This window comes from Aquarana catesbeiana, linkage group LG03 (genome assembly GCF_042186555.1).
Source record: "Aquarana catesbeiana isolate 2022-GZ linkage group LG03, ASM4218655v1, whole genome shotgun sequence".
Classification (NCBI taxonomy): domain Eukaryota; kingdom Metazoa; phylum Chordata; class Amphibia; order Anura; family Ranidae; genus Aquarana; species Aquarana catesbeiana.
Genome location: NC_133326.1, coordinates 77,664,645 through 77,688,274, shown reverse-complemented (window position 1 = coordinate 77,688,274; position 23,630 = coordinate 77,664,645). Strand labels below are relative to the sequence as shown.

The following is a 23,630-nucleotide window of genomic DNA, read 5'->3' as shown; positions in this document are numbered from 1 at the left end:
TCTCACTATTACTAAGAAATGAGATAGGCCACCAGTACATCAGGTGTGATCAATTTTTTTATGATTTGAACCACAGCTTGTAGACTCTCTAACTTTCACACACACTAAATAATATCAACCAATTTGGATTATTTTTACCAAAGATATGTAGCAGTATAAATTGTGGCCAAAATTTATGAAGAAAAATAATTTGCAAAATTTTATCACAGAAACTAAGAAAAATGCGTTTTTTTTTTTTCTAAATTTTCGGTCTTTTTTCATTTATAGCGCAAAAAATAAAAAAACTCAGAGGTAATCAAATATCACCAAAAGAAAGCTCTATTTGTATGAAAAAAAAAGGACAAAAAGATCATTTGGTTACAGTATTACATGACTGAGTAATTGTCATTCAAAGTGTGAGAGCACTGAAAGCTGAAAATTGGTCTGGGCAGGAGGGGGGTTTAAGTGCCCAGTAGGAAAGTGGTTAAACCCTCAGAAGCTCACTAAGGCAGGGTCCATGTTAATTGAAAAACAATTAACATATGCACAATGGCACATATATGTAAAATTTGTAAGTGTTGTGTACTGGATCCAGCCGATGTTGCAAATAAAAATAAATAAAGTAGAATATGTCAGTTAATGTAGAATGATTTGTGATTGTACAACACTACAGAATATGTCAGAGAAGGTGAATGGCACCTGGAAGAGAATTTGAACTAATTTGCATAATAACCATCATATTTGCTGTCCAGTAATGTTGCAGGTATTTTGCCAATTTGCATAATAACTGTCACATCTGCTGTACAGTAATGTTGCAGGGATTTGGCTAATTTGCATAATAACTGTCACATCTGCTGTCCAGTAATGTTGCAGGGATTTTGCTCATTTGCATAATAACTGCCACCCAGGGCAGAGCCAGTTGCCGCGGCAACACATGTTCAGTGATGATGTCATAGTGAGACCTACCTGATAAACAGCTGCTCACAGATGCCACTCTGACACTTCTAACTAGAAGCTTGCAGAGTACAGACGTGTTTTCAGTTGCTCCATTTCAGAGTTGGTGAATTATTCATTCTGTTATATAGATTATATAATATATATTAGAGGAAGGACATCGCAATCTAGGAGGAATAGAGCGGTTTGTTTATATTTATATTTTTTAAAAAATAAAAAACAAAATGGTGAGACAGATCCGTAAGAGGAAGGAGCCTTTTGCTCCAATCTCCCAGAGGCAACTTAGGGAATCTAAGGAGGAGGAGGAAGAAGTCAGCAGAGTTGAGAACGTCTGCTGTTCAACATCTAATAATTCAGATATGAGCACCAGAAAGAGGCGCAGAGAGAAAGTATCTGATAGCACTAGAGAGGAAGGACAGGGCTCTGTGGAGGGGAATGGTGCAACCCCAAGGAAGCAGAGCAAATATGACAGCCCTGCAGAGACAGGACAGAGCTCTGCACAACAGAGAGGAAAGAAGAGGAAATATACTGAAGAGCCTGAATGTGAGAGTCCTGTGGTGAAGAAGAGGACAGTACAGAGCTCTTCAGAGGATGACAATACTACAAGGAAGCAGAGCAAATATGACAGCCCTGCAGAGACAGGACAGAGCTCTGCACAGCAGAGAGGAAAGAAGAGGAAATATACTGAAGAGCCTGAATGTGAGAGTCCTGTGACCAAGAAGAGGAAAGTACAGAGCTCTTCAGAGGAGGATGACGATACTACAAGGAAGCAGAGCAAATATGACAGCGCTGCAGAGACAGGACAGAGCTCTGCACAGCAGAGAGGAAAGAAGAGGAAATTTCCTGCAGAGACTGAATGTGAGAGTCCTGTGGTAAAGAAGAAGACATTACAGAGCTCTTCAGAGGAGAATGGTGAGACACCGAGCAGAAATTACACTGCAGAACAGAGAGGCAAGAAGAGGAAATCTACTGAAGAGACTGAATGTGAGAGTCCTGTGACGAAAAAAGGAAGAACAGACAAAGCAGGTAAGTGTTATAACGATGGATTATTATATAGTACATGGGGAAGGGGGGAGGGGAAGGCATTTCTCCACTAACTTCAACATTAGTTAAAATGAACTCAAACAGCAGAGATTTGCTTTGTTATCGGGAAGATTTTGAAGCGTTAAAGTGGAACTCTAGCCAAAATGAAAAATGATATAGGCTGTCAGTAGATCACAGTCTTTGCTTTCCTGAGTTCCACTTTTTACATAGTTTATCACCTGGTGATCTGGCCAGCAAGTTTGTGGTTCAGCTTTTTTTTTTTTTTAACAGACCAAGCTGTCCAGCACAGGATGTCAGTTGAAAGGGTCATAAGGAGCTAGCAGGAAGGGGTAAAGGGAACCTGTAAAAACAATACAGGGGCTCCAATTGCTGACCTGTTCTTAATGGCTCATGCTCCAGGCCTGACATCATAATCCTGGCTTTCTATCAGGTCAGAAATGGAGAGTTTTTATTTATTTCTAATCCTGGCATGAAGATTGGTGAAATGGCAGTCAGATCCCAAGTATACCAGGGAGGGGCGCTGTTTGAATAGGATCTGGTTTACCTTGTGGCAGAGGAATTGGCTATCGATTTGACATTTGTTTAACTGATTTAGGATACTTTCACAGTGAGGCGCTTTACAAGCGATATAGCGCTAAAAATAGCGCCTGTAAAGCGCCTCTCCTGTTACTCCACTGTGAAAGCCCACTGGAGCGGTGCGCTGGCAGGACGCTAAAAAAGTCCTGTAAGCAGAATCTTTGAGGCGCTTTAGGAGCGGTGTTTATACTGCTCCTAAAGCGCCCTTGCCTATAGAAATCAATGGGCAGCACCAGCGAAGTGGCACTTTTAAACCTTTTTCGGCCGCTAGTGAGGGTTAAAGGCACCCCACTAGTGGCCAAAAAGTGCTGGTAAAACTACGGTAAATCACTGCTAAAAATAGCAGCACTTTACCGCCAATACCCGCCTGCCCCAGTGTGAAAGTGCCCTACATGCAAAACCGAATGATCAGTTCTAGCTGGAGTAAGACGTTTTTGTTTGCTGTACTCTGTTTTAGCAGTTCTTTCTGTTTTGGAGCCTTCAATTCCTGTAACATGATTGGTGACGGGGTAATAAATGTAATTTCTTTCTTTCTCTAGGAGTTAGCGGAACGACATTGACTCACAGCAAAAAAAGAAAAGAACGTGAAACGGCCTCCCTGGGTCCAGACGACTTCATCTTCCATAAGATACTTGGAGAAGGAGGCTTTGGGAAGGTAAGTGATCGAAGATAACTACTAAGGAAACTATAAACACTGGGGGGGGACACAATATGACCCTCCGCACAGAAGACTGTACACCATGTGCAGCATAAACATGTACACTCAGCTAAGTCTGCGGGGAGAAGGATTGGAATGAAGTCCTCAGCAAGACTATCTGTACACCCTTGCCCCCCACCACTGCAAGGGTTAAATGATCATTTTAAGTCAACACTGAAAAATAAAAAACACATAGATCTCCACACACCTACATGAGTTGAACTACAATAATTTTATTGCCTATAAAAAGCGATATACATAGAAAAAAGCACCATACTAGGGGAGGGAATAGGTCTGCAGACTGTGGGATCTGTTTATCCCCTCCCATTTGTGAGGGTTTTTTTCTAAACATTATTTACACACTCATGTAGGTGTGTGGAGATCTATTTGTTTTTTATTTTTCTGTGTTGACTAATTCTAATTTTTGATCACACCCTCCGAAATTCATTCGGTGAGTGCTACGATTTCAAATAGGCGGGATTCCCATTTTGCTCTCTCTGCATGTTAAATGCTCATTTTGCCTAGGGGGAGGTGAATACGGCAAGATCCTTAACTTATTAATCCAGACATCTCAAGTCTCCCGCGAGCCGCGGGAACCTCCCGCATTTGGTTGCGGGCTCCCAGACACCCGCGAATGTAGGGCGATCTCCTGGCTGCACCTGTCACTCAGCCACAGACAGACAGAGCAGCCCGAGTGGCCGAATGGAGTACGGCCGCTCTGTCTGTGACTGAATCAGGGGCGGGCTGGGCCGGGGTGCAGGAACGTTAGTGCTGTGAGCGGACATCTGTCCTGTCACAGTGCTGTTCCCTGCTTCTGAGCTGACAGTCTGTGTCCCTTTAGAGCAAAGCCGAATGGAAGAGGGTGGATCCGCTCTGCCTCCTCCAGCCCCCCTTTCTCACTGTCCCCGCCCACACTCTGGGCAGCCAGTGTGCTGTGTCTGAATAGGACATGTGGATGGGAACATTTAAAATAAGCGGACATTGTATACTGTTAGGGATGCTCTGGATGCTGATGACTGAGCCTTGTGCTGGGTCCTTCCTTCCAAGTAGATGAGCTGTGACCGGCCTCCCCCCCCCCCCCCCTTCCTGCTCGCTCCCAATCCCCCCCTGCAGGTGAGGAGGTTTCTTTCAGTACCTGGTCCTGCGTTCTATGATGTGGGCTCACACTGGTGTGCTGCAGTGAGTGTTGGTGATCTCACTGTCTTCCTGCATGTTACCCCCCCAGTCAAATGCAGCCTCACCATGCCATGAATTGCAGCCTCACTGTGCCCATGAATTGCAGCCACACTATACCCATCAAATGCAGCCACTGTGACCCCCGGTGGCATTTAACCAGCACCCCCCCTTGCCCGCTCACTGTCTGAGTGGCACTTACCCCATCTCGGTGGCGTGTCAGGCAGCGGATGACAGCGGTGAGCTGTGGGATGGGCAGCGGGTCAGGGAGCAGCTCCTGTGTTCTCCATGCTTTTCCTCCTGCTAGATGTCCAATAGGAGCGCCTGACCTTTCAGCAAATCAGGTGATGGGTATCAGACCCGCGCTTCCTGATTGCCGGAGAGGCGGTTCAGTGTTAGAAAAGCAAATATTCATTTGCTTTTCTAACACACCTGGGTGGTCTCCAAGCACAATGCTCTGCGCGAAGCGTCACCTCCCTGAAAGGAGTTTGAAACTTCCCTGAAATGGATTTTTGCAGGTCGGGATGTCTGTTAGTCACGTCAATGGCAGCCAGCACTCTCCTCCGCTTCCCATGGCCCTCAACATCCTTCCATATAATGCAGGACTCCTGGATCTGCACTATATGGGATGAGATCAGAGAGCTACAACCGGCTAGGCAATGAAGGGAAGACACTTCGGAGGGAGTGGTCATGCAGTGCGGGGGAGGCCTGCGGGAGTAAGGAATACAGTAAATACAGTACATTACCTTATTCATTATCCCCAAGGTACAATGAGCAACTAACCCTTGTAGCGCAGAGGGTGACCCCACTGCAAGGGAACATTGTAATGGGGAGTGTCACACTGTGCCTGGCAGTGCAGCAACCAGTCAGAATCCACCTCGTCTGACTTCTGCAGAGTGAATTCTGATGCTTATAAATCAGCCTCCTGTGGTGAATAAGGCTGACAAAGTTTTTGTGTACAGAACACATATGGCAGTCGGTTATATTTCATCAAATGGCAAAACCAACAGGACAGAAGTAATTTAAGATATTTAGGCATAGAACATGAGGATTGTATAATAATGATATTCAGCTAGAGTGCATGGAAAAGATGTATTAACTGTCTCTCTCCTACAGGTGGTGCTGGCGACACACCGTGACAGCGGACTACTGGTGGCTGTGAAAATGGCCCACAAGAGGCAGCCAATTAGGGAGAACCCAGACAGGGTGCTAAATGAGCGCATAGCCATGGAGAAGGCTGGGGGCAGTATTTTCTGTGCCCATGCTTATGCCACATTCCAGACGGAGGTAAGTCTAATGTTGGAAAAGTTAAAAAGTCAGAATTATCAAATGAACAGCATATATAAAATATAACATACAGGAGCACAAACATAGCTTGAATCCAGGATGAGATTAATCAGGTGTAGGAGAAGACACTAGAAACATGTTACCAAAAAATGTACATTGCTTATAAGTTTAGTATATGTGTCCTTTCTCCATGGAACACTTCAGTATTTACAGCAACTGCCGGAAAGTGAGATGCTATACATGAGATAGATAGATAGATAGATAGATAGAGAGATAGAGAGATAGAGAGATAGAGAGATAGATAGAGAGATAGATAGAGAGATAGAGAGATAGAGAGATAGAGAGATAGAGAGATAGAGAGATAGAGAGATAGAGAGATAGAGAGATAGATAGATAGATAGATCTTCAGTAGTTTGTTTTGGTAGAAAATTGTAACATGTTAGTTACTTTCATTTGGACCTTTTAACTGAAATTCATTCACTGACCTGTCTGTATTCTTTCTCCAGAATTACTTATTCTATGTTATGGACTATATGAGAGGAGGAGATCTGCCTGACGCATTGGAGGCAAGTGGCATAATTGAGCCCACTGACACAATGGACCTCCCCACACTCAAACTCGTGGCAGCGGAGCTCGTGTGTGGTCTGGAGTACCTGCATTCCAGAGGCATCGTTCACAGGTAAATATAACATTCTTCAATCATTTTACAATTTACCCCAACCCCCGATGAATGAATGGTTCAGTTTCTGTTCCATTCATTCCCTATTCATGGGTTATTACAATTCTTCTCCTTTCTCTGATGTAAGCAGAAGGGATTGGCAATGTGGTCATCACAGCGATCGCAAGGTACTGAGCTGTTCAGATCAGCTCTGCACACTGTGTCTGTGTACTGAGCTGTACAAGCATGGCTCACTACACAGTGGTTAGAGGGCGCAACAGCGGCCCAAAGGCGTTGTTTATAAACTGCCCAGTAGTGGTCTGTACGTGGTTAAAGTGGGATTCCGTAAAAAAAAAAAAAAAACAACTGTAAAAGTCAGCAGCTACAAACACTGTAGCTGCAGACTTTAAATAAGTACTTACCTGTCCTGGGTGCCCGCGATGTCGGCCGCCCGAGGCCGACCCGTCCCTCGGCTCTCGGGTCCCGGCACCGCCATCCTAGGTAAGGGAAATAGGCAGTGGAGCCTTGAGGCTTCACTGCCAGTTTCCTACTATGCACGCGCGAGCGGCGCTCTGTGAATGGCCCCGTGGTGTTCTTGGAACACACACAGTTCCCAGAAGACAACGGGGCTGCTCACCGAGGAGCAGAACACGCCGCAGAATAGGAAGAGGCAGATTAGGAAGACTGCCTAGCATCAAGGGTTTAGGCAAGTTTAAACTTTTTTTTTCAAATTTTTTTTTCTTTTTTTTAGGATTTTTCGTGAAATTTTTTTTTTCAGGGTGGTCCTCCACTTTAATGATAGCACAGCTCATTTAGTGCAATCAGTTCATGAAAGATACGACTGTTTCCTGAATTGTAACAAGCTGTGCATGGACTGTGCTAGAAAAGGGAGCTTTGGTATTGTCGATCCCTCTGTGGATCAGTAATATTGGGGTATATGGGGGATAATTGCCTGAAATGCAGAAATGACACTTATTTTCTCTCCACAGGGACATAAAGAACGATAACATTCTTGTAGACAGCACCGGTCATGTAAAGATCGCGGACTTCGGCTTGGCAGTATTAAACGTGTTTGGATACAACATGGTGACAGAATACTTTGGACGTATGTTTAATGCGGCTCCAGAAGTAAGTTAAAAAACATTTTTTCTACTTTTCTAATATGCTCATACACATAGCAATTATATATCATATTAGTCCTAAAGAAACCTGTATAAATCTGTCAATAAAGGACCAGATTGGGCCTGTCCAGAATTAAAGAGAACCTGTGTATGAAGTGCAACTATGAACCAGATTAGGCCTAGATGATAGAAAACCAATATACACAGTATAATTATTGACCAGAATAAAAATAGAACCTGTCAGCTTGGCCTTTACCAGTCTCAGCTGAGGGTCGCATCTGGCACTAAAGAAAGGCACCGACTCCCAGCAGCAGTGCTAGTTCCATGGCTGGCATGTCCGTATGTGTGGCCTGCCCTGGAACTAGCACCACTTTTGGAAGTTGAATAATCAGAGCTTTCAGCACTGATAGGAAGTTGGGACAAGTTTAATCCACAGGGATAGGTTCTCTCTAACGTGCCAATAACCGGGCAAGAAATAACCGCTTTAACTGGACTATAGAAAGCTCACATTTGATTGTGTTCTGGGATTGGAAGTTTCGCTCGGGAGTCATCCAGCCCTGGGGGTCCTGTCCAGTTACCATCCAGCCCTGGGGGTCCTGTCCAGTTACCATCCAGCCCTGGGGGTCCAGTCCAGTTACCATCCAGCCCTGGGGGGCCCTGTCCAGTTACCATCCAGCCCTGGGGGACCCTGTCCAGTTACCATCCAGCCCTGGGGGACCCATATCTTTGCTCAGGATTAGTTATAATCCATATAATATGTATCACTGATATCATTATTAATATAAATATGACAGGATAAAAATTACTCTTGCCAACTTGGCAAGGGTCAGAGAATTGTACTTATAGCTCTGTGTGCACAGACAGTGAATCTGGACAGTGTGTAATGGCTTGTTTATGTCGGCTCCACATAGAAGTTGGATGATTCTAAATAACCTAAATTATACATTTTAATGAAAACTTCTGGGTGGAACCTTGTTCTAAATGATGCTGCTTTCCAGTCTGATTTGTCATTCTAATCCTACTCTCTCTCTGATTTTTTCACAGATGTTGTTCAAAGTTCCGTATGATGGAGCCGTGGATTACTTTGCATTGGGGATCTTACTATTTGACCTGGCATTTAATCGATTTGCCTTTCCAGAGAGTTTGACTGGGGTACGAGGTATAAAGTATGGTGTGCCACGCTACCCAAAGGGCGCTGACCCCGACGTCAAGGACCTTCTGGAAAAGGTACGTAGTGACAGTCCAAGCGGGACAGGGAAAGTAGACATATAGGCTCAGCCAAGGAGCCAGTGTGCTTTATAAATACGATTTGAACTTAACTAGCTTTGGGACTCTGAACAAAAGTGAAGCCCCATTCAATCTAATGATCGTTAAAAAAAAAAAAAAGAAAAAAAAAGTGTCATGTGACGGCACTCTCATCCTATGATCATGCATTCTTTGCAGCATTATGCAGAGAACACACCGTAGACTCCACATTGCGCTCAATTTATTAATAGAATGTACATTACCAGCGCCATGTGGAGTATTTCCTGCGATGTGCGGAGAGTGAAGGCCACAGGACTGTATAAATAGACTTCTTAGCAATGTTATGCCATAGCTGTCATCTTATGTTTTTCTATTTTTCCTCCACAGCTCCTGTGTAAAGATCCATGCAGACGCAATGATTTCATTGCCGACATACAAGATCACCCATTTTTCAACGGCATAAACTGGAAGGAAGTGGAAGCGGGGGAGGCACGCCCTCCTTTTTTCGTACAACGGAAGGTAAGTAAAAAAAATCTGAGCAGTTTGTATACGGTCCACCAACCTGTCACTGTACACAGCTGTGACCAATCATGACACTTTTAGCGGGGGTGTTTATAGAGGAGACAATGACATTTGTGAGACAGAGTATCATTGTGCTTCTAGAGGAATTCCAAGCTAAACCCTAACTAATCTTAAAAATGTCCCCTCCCCCAACATCTATTGATTAACCTATGTAAAAAAAGATGTATATACTTGCCTATCAGACTGCTCCAATCTGGTCAGGTGATCTGACTTCCTTGTGTCAGCCAGAAAAAGCAGCTGCAAGGAAGAGGAGACAGTGTTGGTGTCTTGCTGAAAAAGTTCCCCCGGCGGATAAGGACCCCCTGTACTGCGCATGCACTGCTCTTGCGCAGTACGAACGGCCTGCGCAGTACAGGGGAGTCCTTATCCGCCGGGGGGGGGGGAACTTTCTCGGCAGAACACCGGCAGTGGCTGGAATGCCTAGGAGTGGTGACATCACCCATAGACTCATATGGCCCAACAGTTTTTATTGCTCCCTGCTCTCCCTTGCAGCTGCTACTGGCTGACACAGTGAAGCAGGATCACCTAAAAATAGGCAAATAGGCAAATATAAATATATATATATATCTTTCTATCACAGGTAATTCAGTATAAGTGTTAGGAGAGGAGAATCCGAATATTCAGACTTCATTTATTCTAATTGTGCAGCATTTTCATTTGCCATCTTAGCTTTACCTTGAATCTGATTCACCAGTTTGAGAGTCTCAGGGAAGGACTTACATTTCACGGCCACAGGGTTCTTTTATTTGATGCAGTTATGCACTCAAGAACTGGGAGACACTGGGGTTGATTTACTAAAGGCAAATATACTGTGTACTGCAAGCGCAGTTGCTCTAGTTCTAAGGGAAAGCTCTGCTGATTTCTAGTATCCAATCATGTGCAACCAAAAAACACTGTTTGTTTTATTTTTGTTGCATGCAATCAAGTGTTCTTTGCAAAGTTTACCTCATTTACTAAGCTCTGGAGCAAGTGCATTTGCAGTGCACAGTATATTTGCCTTATTGCCTGACTCAATCTGGAGACTTAGGAGAAGTGAGATTAGGGGACACATATAAACTATTCAGAAGTGAGTTTGCACAACTCTAATAGTGACAATCCTCATCTTTCCTTATGCACAGTGATGACTGGTATCTGACATTTCCTTTCTATGGACTTGAATGGCCCACACATGGGCAGATGGTCCCCAAAGGTCATAGAGGCATTTCTTCTAATAAGTGGTGGATCTCATGGCTCTCTCTTTCTTTTTTAGGGCTTCAGAAACTTCACAAGAGAGAGGATAAAACCGGAAGACCTGATGAACAACATTGATTGTGACGGAGACCCTATTGAACCTTCAATTTCAGCTGAGGAACAGCAGCTGTATAATGGCTTTTCCTTTGTCAGTGACACATGGAAAGCCATCCAGAAGCTGAAATGAAGCCAAACACACCAGGTTGTTGGGATCCGGGTAGAGGTGAGGGGGTTGTGCTAGGAAGGTTATTTTAGGGAGGGGGGTGCAAGGAGATAGGATTAGGGAGGGTTTGTGCTGTGGAGGTGATTTAGGAAGGTTTGTGCTAGGAGGGGGGCCTAGCGCTCTTTCTAAATCATCTATAACCATGTGCCAGAATGGGAATTTGAGTAGAGGTGGGTTGGTTGTGCTAGGAGGAGGTATTAGGGGGGTTGTGCTAGGAGGGTTATTTTGGGGGGAGGTGAAAGGAGGAGGAATAGGGTGGGCTGTGCTAGGAGATGGGATTAGGGAGGGTTTGTGCTATGGAGGTGATTTAGGAAGGTTTGTGCTAGGAGGGGGGCCTAGCGCTCTTTCTAAATCATCTATAACCATGTGCCAGAATGGGAATTTGAGTAGAGGTGGGTTGGTTGTGCTAGGAGGAGGTATTAGGGGGGTTGTGCTAGGAGGGTTATTTTGGGGGGAGGTGAAAGGAGGAGGAATAGGGTGGGCTGTGCTAGGAGATGGGATTAGGGAGGGTTTGTGCTATGGAGGTGATTTAGGAAGGTTTGTGCTAGGAGGGGGGCCTAGCGCTCTTTCTAAATCATCTATAACCATGTGCCAGAATGGGAATTTGAGTAGAGGTGGGTTGGTTGTGCTAGGAGGAGGTATTAGGGGGGTTGTGCTAGGAGGGTTATTTTGGGGGGAGGTGAAAGGAGGAGGAATAGGGTGGGCTGTGCTAGGAGATGGGATTAGGGAGGGTTTGTGCTATGGAGGTGATTTAGGAAGGTTTGTGCTAGGAGGGGGGCCTAGCGCTCTTTCTAAATCATCTATAACCATGTGCCAGAATGGGAATTTGAGTAGAGGTGGGTTGGTTGTGCTAGGAGGAGGTATTAGGGGGGTTGTGCTAGGAGGGTTATTTTGGGGGGAGGTGAAAGGAGGAGGAATAGGGTGGGCTGTGCTAGGAGATGGGATTAGGGAGGGTTTGTGCTATGGAGGTGATTTAGGAAGGTTTGTGCTAGGAGGGGGACCTAGCGCTCTTTCTAAATCATCTATAACCATGTGCCAGAATGGGAATTTGAGTAGAGGTGGGTTGGTTGTGCTAGGAGGAGGTATTAGGGGGGTTGTGCTAGGAGGGTTATTTTGGGGGAGATAAAAGGAGGAGGAATAGGGTGGGCTGTGCTAGGAGATAGGATTAGGGAGGGTTTGTGCTAGGGAGGTGATTTGGGAAGGTTTGTGCTAGGTGGGGGGCCTAGCACCCTTCCCAAACCATCTACAGCCATGTGCTAGAAGGGAAATTTGGGTAGAGGTGGGTGGGTTGTACTAGGAGGAGGGATAAGGTGGTCTGTGCTAGGAGACAGGATTAGGGAGGGTTTGTGCTAGGAAGGTGATTTGGAAGGGTTTATGCTAGGTGGGGGGCCTAGCACCCTTTTCAAACCATCTACAGCCATGTGCTAGATGGGAAATTTGGGTAGAGGTGGGTGGGTTGTGCTAGGAGGAGGTATTAGGGGATTTGTTGTAGAAGTGAGGATTAGGGGAGCTGTTCCAGGAGAAGTAATTAAGGTTATTAATGGGGGTTGGGGGGGGTGCTAGGAGGAGGGATAGGTTGGGCTGTGTTAGGAGACAAGATTAGGGAGGGTTTGTGCTAGGAAGGTTCATATGAACTTGGTGTTGAGTTATTCACTTTACGGTCAACACAGAGGACAAGGGGGCACTCTTTACGTCTAGAGAAAAAGAGATCTCATCTCCAAACACGGAAAGGTCTCTTCACAGTAAGAGCTGTGAAAATGTGGAATAGACTCCCTCCAGAGGTGGTTCTGGCCAGCTCAGAAGATTGCTTTAAGAAAGGCCTGGATACTTTCCCAAATGTACATAATATAACTGGGTACTAACATTTATAGGTAAAGTTGATCCAGGGAAATTCCGATTGCACTTTGGGGGATCAGGAAGGAATTTTTTCCCCTGCTGTAGCAATTTGGAGCATGCTCTGCTGGGGTTTTTCGCCTTCCTCTGGATCAACTGTGGGTATAGAATTGGGTAAATGGGATTGTACAATATTTTTTATTTTTATGGTTGAACTAGATGGACTTGTGTCTTTTTTCAACCTGACTAACTATGTAAAAGTGTGACAGCACTAAAAGCTGAAAATTGGCCTGGGCAGGAAGGAGGTAAAAGCGTCCAGTCGGCAAGTGGTTAAAGTGGATGTTAATCCAATTGCCTCCAATTAATCAGGCACACAGTACATGGTTCCCTAAGCATTGCAGCATCTTATTTTTTTGTGTGTAAATACCTTTTAACTAGCCTTTTTTAGCTCTGCCACTTGTCCTGTTTCATCTTTATATCCAAGCTGAGGGAGCTGAGTAGGAGGGACACAGATTCCTTCTGATGTATGCAAGATACGTCAGAAGAGGAATCTCTTATCTTCCTCCCTGTGGCCATCAATGCAGTGTGTACAAGTGTGTGGTGTGTAGTGATAGGGTAGTCAGTGTGTTGGACCAGCTATATGGGAAGACTGTAGGCTGGTACTTTTTTTTAGGTGTGTGTTGGACTGGCTATAAGGGGAGGTCGGAGGCCAGTATTTTTTTTAGGCGTGTGTTGGACTGGTTATAAGGGGAGGTCGGAGGCTTGAGGGGCGTGGCTGGGAATGTAGGAGATCATCTTTCTCAATCCAGACAACGGTGTTGGCAGGTAGAGGGAGGGGGAGCTGAAAACAGGCAGAGGAAAGGGGAGACCTGCGGATGATGCAGAAACGCATTTAGACTGCGGTATCTTGGCTCAGCAGCCATGATAATTGTGGTCTGTTCTCAGGGGGGAAGACAGGAGCTGTCAGGATCAAACAGGTATTGTAAGATATACAGAGAAGTAATGCAAAAAAGCAAAAGTATCATGCTGCAGCTGGCACATTAAAGAGACAGGAGCAGCATATTTTTTGGGGGGGGTTAAACACTTTAACAAGGCAAGAAGAGTTTGATTTAACCACTTGCCAACTGTAGGATGTCCACAGCAGGCAGTATGAAAATTTTCAGCCAAGGATTTCCTTTAATGCAGAAGTAATTTATGTGGCTAAATACCCCCTTCCCACCACCTTTCCCGGGCTCTGCCGTCCGATCACGTAGCCTCGGAGCAATGCTGCACAGAACAGAGAGAGGAACTGACACTGTTCCTCCCTCTCTGTGATACCGGAAACAGGAAGCAATTAGTATGTCTTTACTTCCGGTTCCACCTCTGTTTTCCTGGCTGTCAGCAGCCGATAAGACCGATTTGTGTCTGATCAGCTGTATTGGAGGCCAGAGGAGAAATCTGTGGGTCTAATGGACCCTAGATCTCTCCATAAAGAGGACCTGTCACAAGGAATGTTGTTCATCCCTTGTAATAGAGCCCTTGCCCTTCCATGTGCTCCTTGCTGTGAAGGCAGTTATAGGTGGGGGCAGGGGCCCATTTGAAAGCAGGGTGACACTGTAGGTACAACTATAGAAGTATCTCAACGTCCCACTATTAAATTGATACAATTATTGTTGCCTTACTAATTTTCTTACCTCATTATCAATTGTACGCATTTTCTTGTCGTGAGTCATGCTACCACCACGAGAGACTCTTCCTTGTCTTCTTTCCTTTTCAATTTACTTACCCCTGTTCTCCATTTTAAGCTGACCTACTGGCCTGCATCGTCTTAACACTTAATCCTTTTTCTTTTCTACTTCCTTTTCTCCATTTTCTCTATTTTTCATTATATGACCCACAAATGGGATTCTCATATTCCTCAACTAAATACATACAACGAAGAGATTAAAACGCATCACCTTTACTGATAGTTTGATCCTTACTGCTTTTCTCTTAGACCTACTGCAATCGAGTATTGTAATATGAGTACCACGCCCACTTCATACCCCATATTAGGGATGAGCTTCTGCCATGTTCGACTCGAACATCGCCTGTTCAATTGTTCGTCGAATTGCAAACGTTATGGGCCGTTCGCGCCAAATTCGAGTGGCGCGTCATGGCCCATAATTCACTGCGGAATCGCTATGCATTACTGGCTGATGATTGGCCAAGCATGCACTATAACCCGAATGCTTGGCCAATCACCGCGCTGTCTGTACAGAGAGCCGTAATTGGCCAATTATGGCTCAGGGGGTTTAGTACATGCCCCACACTATATAAGGCCGCCTACGTGGCAGTGTGTTGCGGCGGTGGAGAGAGATAGAGACAGTGTCATTTGGATTTAAAGTTAGTGTAGGCAGGCGAGTCAGTCAGTTAGCTGCACTTACAGTGTATTGTGTATATATATATATATATATATATATATATATATATATATATATATATATATATATATATATATATATATATATATATATATATATATATATATATATATATATATATATATATATACATACATACACATACATACACATACATCTCAAGCGTATCTCGCGTGGCCAAAACATCACCCGCTTGGGCACCACATGCGTGACCAGACGTATGTCGACCTGCCATGCAGTTCATTGGCAAGCGTATCTAAAAGACCCACACCAAAGAACAAAGCGGACCTCTGCTTGCTCCTCATCAGCTGGGATCTCCAACCCCACTATACCTTCAGTCCTCTCTGAAACCTGCACTGAGAGGAATGAAGGTGTAGAATTAGGTGCGTCACAGCCAAGTACTTGCGGGCAATCTGCTATTGGTACACCGAAGTCAGATTGTACCAGGCAAATTTCCCTGCCCCAGCTGCTGCACCACCGAAAGAAGTTCGCTCACAGCCATCCACATGCCCAGCAGTTGAATGCTAGCTAGGCTAAATTGCTAGCACGTCAACTGCTACCTTTTCAGTTGGTAAACTCTGCCCCCTTCCGTGAGTTTGTGGAATGTGCGGTTCCTCAGTGGCAGGTTCCCAAACGCCACTTTCTCACGGAAGGCGATTTCGGCTCTCTACCAGCATGTGGAAGGCAATGTCTTGGCCTCGCTGGACAGGGCAGTCAGCGGTAAGGTGCATATTATCACTGACTCATGGTCCAGCAGACATGGACAGGTACGTTACCCATCTTTCAACGCGCACTGGGTGACTCATTGGGCAGCTGGGAAGGATGCAGGACAGGGTGCAGTAGTGTTGGAGGTTGTTCCGCCACCACGCCTCCAAAATTCTAATAGTGGTGATTCTGCCACACCTCTCTCCTCCACCCCCTCCTCTTCTTCCTCCATGGCCTCTTCCTGTGCTGATTTGTCCTCGGAACCAGTGGTGCTCCGTAGGCGTTGAAAGGGCTACGCAAGCACACAGGCAAAAAGATGCCATGCGGTGCTTGAGCTGGTGTGCTTGGGGGACAGGAGCTACACTGGGGCAGAAATTCTGTCAGCTCTGCAGGGGCGGGTTCAGAGGTGGTTGACGCCACACCAGCTTAAGCCAGGAATGGTGGTTTGGGACAACGGCACCAACCTCCTCTCCGCCCTCTGACAGGGATAACTGACCCATGTGCCCTGTTTGGCTCACGTCCTTAACTTGGTGGTGTAGCGGTTCTTGGGCAGGTACCTGGGCTTGCAGGATGTCCTGAGGCAGGCCAGGAAAGTCTGTGTGCATTTCCGTTGGTCATATAATGCCAGTGCTCGGCTGGCTGACCTCCAAAAAGAATTTAACCTGCCCAAGAACCGCCTAATCTGTGACATGCCCACCAGGTGGAACTCAACGTTGGCCATGCTGCAGCGGCTGCACACGCAGCAGAGGGCCATCAATAAGTATCTATGCGACTATGGCACCAGGACAGGGTCAGGGGAGCTTGTTATTTTTTCCCCACCCCAGTGGGCTATGATCAGCGATGCATGCACTGTCCTGTAACAATTTGAGGAGTCCACGAGAATGCAGAGCAGTGACATGCATCTGTGACACTGTCCCTCTTGTCCACCTGTTGGAGCACATGCTGCGTGGAATAATGGACAGGGCACTTGAGGCAGAACAGAGGGAGGAAGAGGAGGACTTCCTTTACCTCTCAAGGGCAATCAGTATAATCAAACACAGCTAGACTCAAATGAAGGTGGAGAACCATCTCAAGGATGATCAGAAGAAATGGACAGCACCTGAGTTAAATATATGAGTGTTACAGCAAAGGGTCTGAATACTTAGGACCATGTGATATTTCACTTTTTCTTTTAATAAATCTGCAAAAATGTCAACAATTCTGTGTTTTTCTGTCAATATGGGGTTCCTGCGTGTCCGCCGATCAAGCAGGACGAGGATGAGGGGGAGGAGGAGGAGGATTGTGTCAGCATGGAGGTGAATTCTGGCACTCAGCATCAGCAGCATTCTTCAAGGGATCATTTACAGTCCAAAGAAACCCATGGACTTGTACGTGGCTGGGAGGAGGTGGCTGCGGATCATGTCGTCCTTCGTGACCCAGAGGACTTTGGACCGAATGCCTCAGCAAATCAATGCTGCATGGCCTCCCTGATCCTGCAAAGCCTGCGGAAGGATCCTCATATTCGTGGTATCAAGGGGAGGGATCATTACTGGCTGGCAACCCTCCTTGATCCACGTTACAAGGGTAAGGTGGCGGACCTTATCTTGCTGTCGCAGAGGGAGCAGAGGATGAAACATCTTCGGGAGGCCTTGCAGAAAGGTTTGTGCAACGCATTTCCAGAGCCTGGGAAGTTACAATTTCCTGGTCCTCCAGGACAACGTGTTGCTGAGGCTTCGGTCAGTCACAGAAGGAGCGGTGGAGATAGTGGCCGTCTGACCGATGCGTTCAGACAATTTTTTAGTCCGCAGCCCCAAGGTATGATCGGTTCCAGCAACCATCGCCAGTGTCTGATTCACATGGTGCAGGAATACCTAGGGGCAAGATCAGACTTGGACACCTCGGAACGCACATTCAATGCTGCTGGAGGCTTTGTAACCGATCACAGGGTGCGCCTGTCCACCGAATCGGTCAATCGGCTGACCTTCATAAAAATGAATCAGTCTTGGATCACCAGCTACCAAGCACCTGATGCTGATATAACCAAATCATTTTTTTTTTTCTAAATGTGAGATCCCTTCAAGACTGCCTATGCTGATGCTGAGTGACTATCCTGTTATGCTGAGTGACAATCCTCTTCCTCCTCAATTTTCATGCTGATAGCTTGTAAGAACATTTTTGGTTCTGGGCACCGCCACCAGTGGCTAAGGCCCAATTTTTCTGCCACTGTTTAACAGGGGCGTGTAATTACAATTTTTGATGCAATACTTTAGAGCAGGGCTCATTCCTGCGCTCCAACTATAGTATCTGTGAGGGGTTGCAGTGTTGTGGCAGCAGTGGCTAAGGCTCAATTTTTCCGCCCCTGTTCAACAGGGAATTGTAATTACAATTCTTGATCTACTATTTCACAGCAGGGCCCATTCCTACGCCCACCAAGAATAACTGTGAGGGCTTACAGTGTTGTGGCACCACCAAAGGCCCAATTTTTCTACCACTGTTCAACAATGGCATGTAATTACAATTCTTGATCTAATAGTTCACAGCAGAGCCCGTTCCTGCGCCCACCAAGAGTAACTGTGAGGGCTTACAGTGTTGTGGCAACACCAACACCTAAGGCCCCAATTTCTGCAGAGTATATAGGGCAGGCCCCTACTTTCAAACATCCAAACTTACAAACTTACAAACGACTCCTACTTGCAAACGGAAGAAGGAGACAACAGGAAGTGAGATGAAATCTACCCCTAGGAAGGGAAATTCTCTACTGTAAGAGTTAATATGGGAAAAACATGTCTCCTCTCCACTGATGCTTTATCACCAATCCTTGTTTCACTAAAAACCTCAAAATTTTCAAAAAACATTTGTCATTGGGACAGAAAGTGAGGTGAAATCTTCTGAAGAGGTGCACAGACAACAAAACAAATGTTACAGGGGTGATAACCCTTCCCTATGTTTTCCAAAAAGCTTAAAAATAGATTTTTTGGCTGGAGCTACACTTTAAAAATGTACCAGTTCAAAATTACAAACAGATTCTACTTAACAAACCTACAGTCCCTGTCTTGTTTGCACCGCCTGTATACTGCTGTTCAGAGTATATAGGGCCTGGGGGCCCCACGCCTTTCCTTTTTTTAATTTGGGTGTGGGATTCCCCTTAATATCTATACAAGACCCAAAGGACCTGGTAATGGACTGGGGGGTACCCATGCCATTTGTCTCACTGATTTTCATCCATATTGCCGGGACCCGACATTACATTAAAGCCGCAAGCAGTTTTGAATGACTTTTTATTCCTTTAAAAATGTCATTTTGTGCAGGGACTGTTCTAAGCACGGGAAACACGCGCCACATTACAGGCATACTATAGACACCCCCCAGGTACGATATTTAAAGGAATATTTCACTTTTTTTTTTAACTTTAAGCATCATTAAAATCACTGCTCCTAAAAAAAAAAAAAAAAAAAAAAAAAAAAAAAAAACGGCCGTTTTAAAAACTTTTTTTTGCATTGATACATGTCCCCTGGGGCAGGACCTGGGTCCCCAAACCCTTTTTAGGACAATAACTTGCATATTAGCCTTTAAAATGAGCACTTTTGATTTTGAACGGTTGAGTCCCATAGACTTTAACGGGGTTCTAAAGTTTGCGCAAACTTTTGGTCTGTTCGCAGGTTCTGGCAGTGGTGTAGCGTGGGTTGTCAACACCCGGGGCAAGGCAAGTAATTTGCGCCCTCCTAACCTGCGGACTTTTAGCTATCCCCGAGTCCCTTCAAATACAATAGTAGTGACCTACCTGATTCCTATACTGACCACTACACTGAGAACTACACTGTCCACTACACTACATTGTCCACTACACGGACCACTATGCTATACTGTCCACTATATTACACTGACCACTATACTGTCCACTACACTGACCACTATACTACACTGACCACTATACTGACCACCATACTACACTATACTGACCACCATACTACACTACACTGACCACCATACTACACTGTCCACCATACTACACTGTCCACCATACTACACTGTCCACCATACTACACTTTACTGACCACCATACTACACTGTCCACTATACTACACTACACTGACCACTATACTACACTGTCCACTATGCTACTATACTACACTGACCACCATACTACTATGTCCACTATACTACACTGACCACTATACTACACTATACTGACCACCATACTACACTGTCCACTATACTACACTACACTGACCACTATATTACACTATACTGACCACCATACTACACTACACTACACTGACCACCATACTACACTGTCCACTATACTACACTGTCCACTATACTACACTACACTGACCACCATACTACACTACACTGTCCACTACACTGACCACTACACTACACTGTCCACTATACTACACTATACTGACCACCATACTACACTGACCACTATACTACACTATACTGACCACCATACAACACTACACTACACTGACCACCATACTACACTGTCCACTATACTACACTACACTGACCACCATACTACACTACACTGTCCACTACACTGAACACTACACTACACTGTCCACTATACTATACTATACTGACCGCCATACTACACTGTCCACTATCCTGACCACCATACTACACTGTCCACTATACTACACTATACTGACCACCATACTACACTGTCCACTATACTACACTACACTGTCCACTATACTGACCACCAAACTACACTGTCCACTATACTGACCTCCATACTAAAACTACACTATACTAACCACTACACTGACCACTATACTACACTATACTGACCACCAAACTACACTGTCGACTATACTGACCTCCATACTAAAACTACACTATACTAACCACTACACTGACCACTATACTACACTGTCTGTTATACTACACTGTCCACTACACTACACTGTCCATCATACTACACTGTCCACCATACTACATTATACTGACCACTATACTACACTATACTGACCACCATACTACACTGTCCACTATACTACATTACACTGACCACCATACTACACTGTCCACTATACTACACTGACCTCCATACTAAACTACACTATACTACACTAACCACTATACTACACTGTCCCCCATAGTACACTGTCCACTATACTGACCACCATACTACACTACACTGACCACTATACAATACTGACCACTATACTACACTACACTGTCCACTACACTAACCACCATACTAACCCCTATACTACACTACATTGACCTCCATACTAAACTACACTATACTGACCACTATGCTAACCACTATACTACACTAACCACTATACTGTCCACTATACTACACTATACTGACCACTATACTACACTACACTGCCCCCATACTGACCACTACACTACACTGACCTCCATACTAAAGTACACTATAATGACCACTATACTAACCAGTATACTACACTACACTGTCCTGCCTACAGTCTCTCTCTCGCCCCCCCCCCCCCGGCCAGTAACAAGACTCACACGAGGGAGTCTCACTAACCTTCTTATCCTGGCCTGCATCGATCTGGAGGAGGAGGAGAAGACAGCGGTGGCTCACATTCTTCTCTCCCCTGCGCTCTGCCTGCTGCCATGTTCAGTGTCCAGCGCCCTGTGATTGGGCGTATGGGGGGTCATGTGCGGAGGCGGGACTTCAGGAGCAATCAAGGACAGGCCAGCCCTACGCCTCACATGACCCCCATACGCCCAATCACTTGGTGCCGGACACTTAACATGGCGGCCGGAGCGCAGGGGACACAGGAATTAAAAATTAGGAGGAGGCAGCCAGTGACACATACTGGCACCCCCCTAAATGTCGCGCCCGGGGCCATGGCACCCCCTGCACCCCCCACGCTACGCCACTGGGTTCTGGTGTGAAGCAAACCAGGGGGTGTTCGGCTCATCCCTACCCCATATACAGTGGGAATGGAAAGTATTCAGACCCCCTTAAATTTTTCACTTTGTTATATTGCAGCCATTTGCTAAAATCATTTAAAGTTCATTTTTTTCCTCATTAATGTACACACAGCACCCCAAATTCACAGAAAAACACAGAATTGTTGACATTTTTGCAGATTTATTAAAAAACAAAAAAAAAAACTGAAATATCACATGGTCCCAAGTATTCCGACCCTTTGCTGTGACACTCATATTTAACTCAGGTGCTGTCCATTTCTTCTGATCATCCTTGAGATGGTTCTACACCTTCATTTGAGTTCAGCTGTGTTTGATTATACTGATTGGACTTGATTAGGAAAGCCACACACCTGTCTATATAAGACCTTACAGCTCACAGTGCATGTCAGAGCAAATGAGAATCATGAGGTCAAAAGGAACTGCCTGAAGAGCTCAGAGACAGAATTGTGGCAAGGCACAGATCTGGCAAAGGCTACAAAAAAATGTCTGCTGCACTTAAGGTTCCTAAGAGCACAGTGGCCTCCATAATCCTTAAATGGAAGACGTTTAGGATGACCAGAACCCTTTCTAGAGCTGGTCGTCCGGCCAAACTGAGCTATCGGGGGAGAAGAGCCTTGGTGAGAGAGGTAAAGAAAAACCCAAAGATCACTGTGGCTGAGCTCCAGAGATGCAGTTGGGAGAAAGTTGTAGAAAGTCAACCATCACTGCAGCCCTCCACCAGTCGGGGCTTTATGGCAGAGTGGCCAGACAAAAGCCTCTCCTCACTGCAAGACACATGAAAGCCCGCATGAAGTTTGCTAAAAAACACCTGAAGGACTTCAAAATGGTGAGAAATAAGATTCTCTAGTCTTATGAGACCAAGATAGAACTTTTTGACCTTAATTCTAAGCGGTATGTATGTGTGGAGAAAACCAGGTACTGCGCATCACCTGCCAAATACAGTCCCAAGAGTGAAGCATTGTGGTGGCAGCATCATGCTGTGGGGGTGTTTTTCAGCTGCAGGGACAGGACGACTAGTTGCAATTGAGGAAAGGATGAATGCGGCCAAGTACAGGGATATCCTGGACAAAAACCTTCTCCAGAGTGCTCAGGACCTCAGACTGGGTCGAAGGTTTACCTTCCAACAAAACGATCACCCTAAGCACACAGCTAAAATAACGAAGGAGTGGCTTCACAACAACTCCGTGACTGTTCTTGAATGGCCCAGCCAGAGCCCTGACTTAAACCAAATTGAACATCTCTGGAGAGACCTAAAAAATGGCTGTCCACCAATGTTTACCATCCAACCTGACAGAACTGGAGAGGATCTGCAAGGAGGAAGGGCAGAGGATCCCCAAATCCAGGTGTGAAAAACTTGTTGCATCTTTCCCAAAAAGACTCATGGCTGTATTAGATCAAAAGGGTGCTTCTACTAAATACTGAGCAAAGGGTCTGAATACTTAGGACCATGTGATATTTTAGTTTTTACTTTTTTAATAAATCTGCAAAAATGTCAACAATTCTGTGTTTTTCTGTCAATATGGGGTGCTGTGTGTATGAGGAAAAAAATTAAATGATTTTAGCAAATGGCTGCAATATAACAGAGTGAAAAATTTAAGGGGGTCTGAATACTTTCCGTCCCCACTGTAACTTACCTCTTGTATTAGAGGAGTACACTTCAACACCTTATAAATGTGCCCCCACCCAATCACAGTTTGAGCCCATTGGGGTGGATGGGTGGTCTGGAGGCACGATTCACTGTGTTCACCAAACGAATAGGGGCTCTCACTCTTGTTCTTTCAATCGCTTTGTTACACAGATTGCTACTTGACCTTATTCTTGTTTTTTTACTCATAGATATGTAAGAGATAGTCTGATTCTATAGTCATTGTATGTATGCCATGTATACATCTATACACTGCTCTGTTTTTCTTACGTAAACCTCAATAAAAATATTGAACAAGAATTTAAGCAGCACCAAGAAGGGCAAACTCTCTATCTCTTGCCTCTGAAGCCCAGCCCTGTCCAGGCAGCCTCCCCG

At 45.3% G+C, this 23,630-nt stretch overlaps 1 protein-coding gene and 1 long non-coding RNA gene across 3 annotated transcripts in view; one reads left to right on the top strand and one right to left on the bottom strand.

Moving 5' to 3' along the window:
• The window catches only part of LOC141131452 (uncharacterized), a 154,527-nt gene that overhangs the window by 98,409 nt on the left and 32,488 nt on the right, over positions 1 to 23,630 (bottom strand). The window lies entirely within an intron of this gene.
• On the top strand, positions 5,409 to 10,733 carry LOC141131135 (protein kinase C delta type-like). The gene is made up of 6 exons (XM_073618192.1): positions 5,409 to 5,710; positions 6,217 to 6,389; positions 7,358 to 7,496; positions 8,534 to 8,716; positions 9,122 to 9,253; positions 10,566 to 10,733. Exons 1-6 carry the CDS (start codon positions 5,588 to 5,590, stop codon positions 10,731 to 10,733), a joined length of 918 nt encoding a protein of 305 aa, XP_073474293.1. The 5' UTR covers positions 5,409 to 5,587.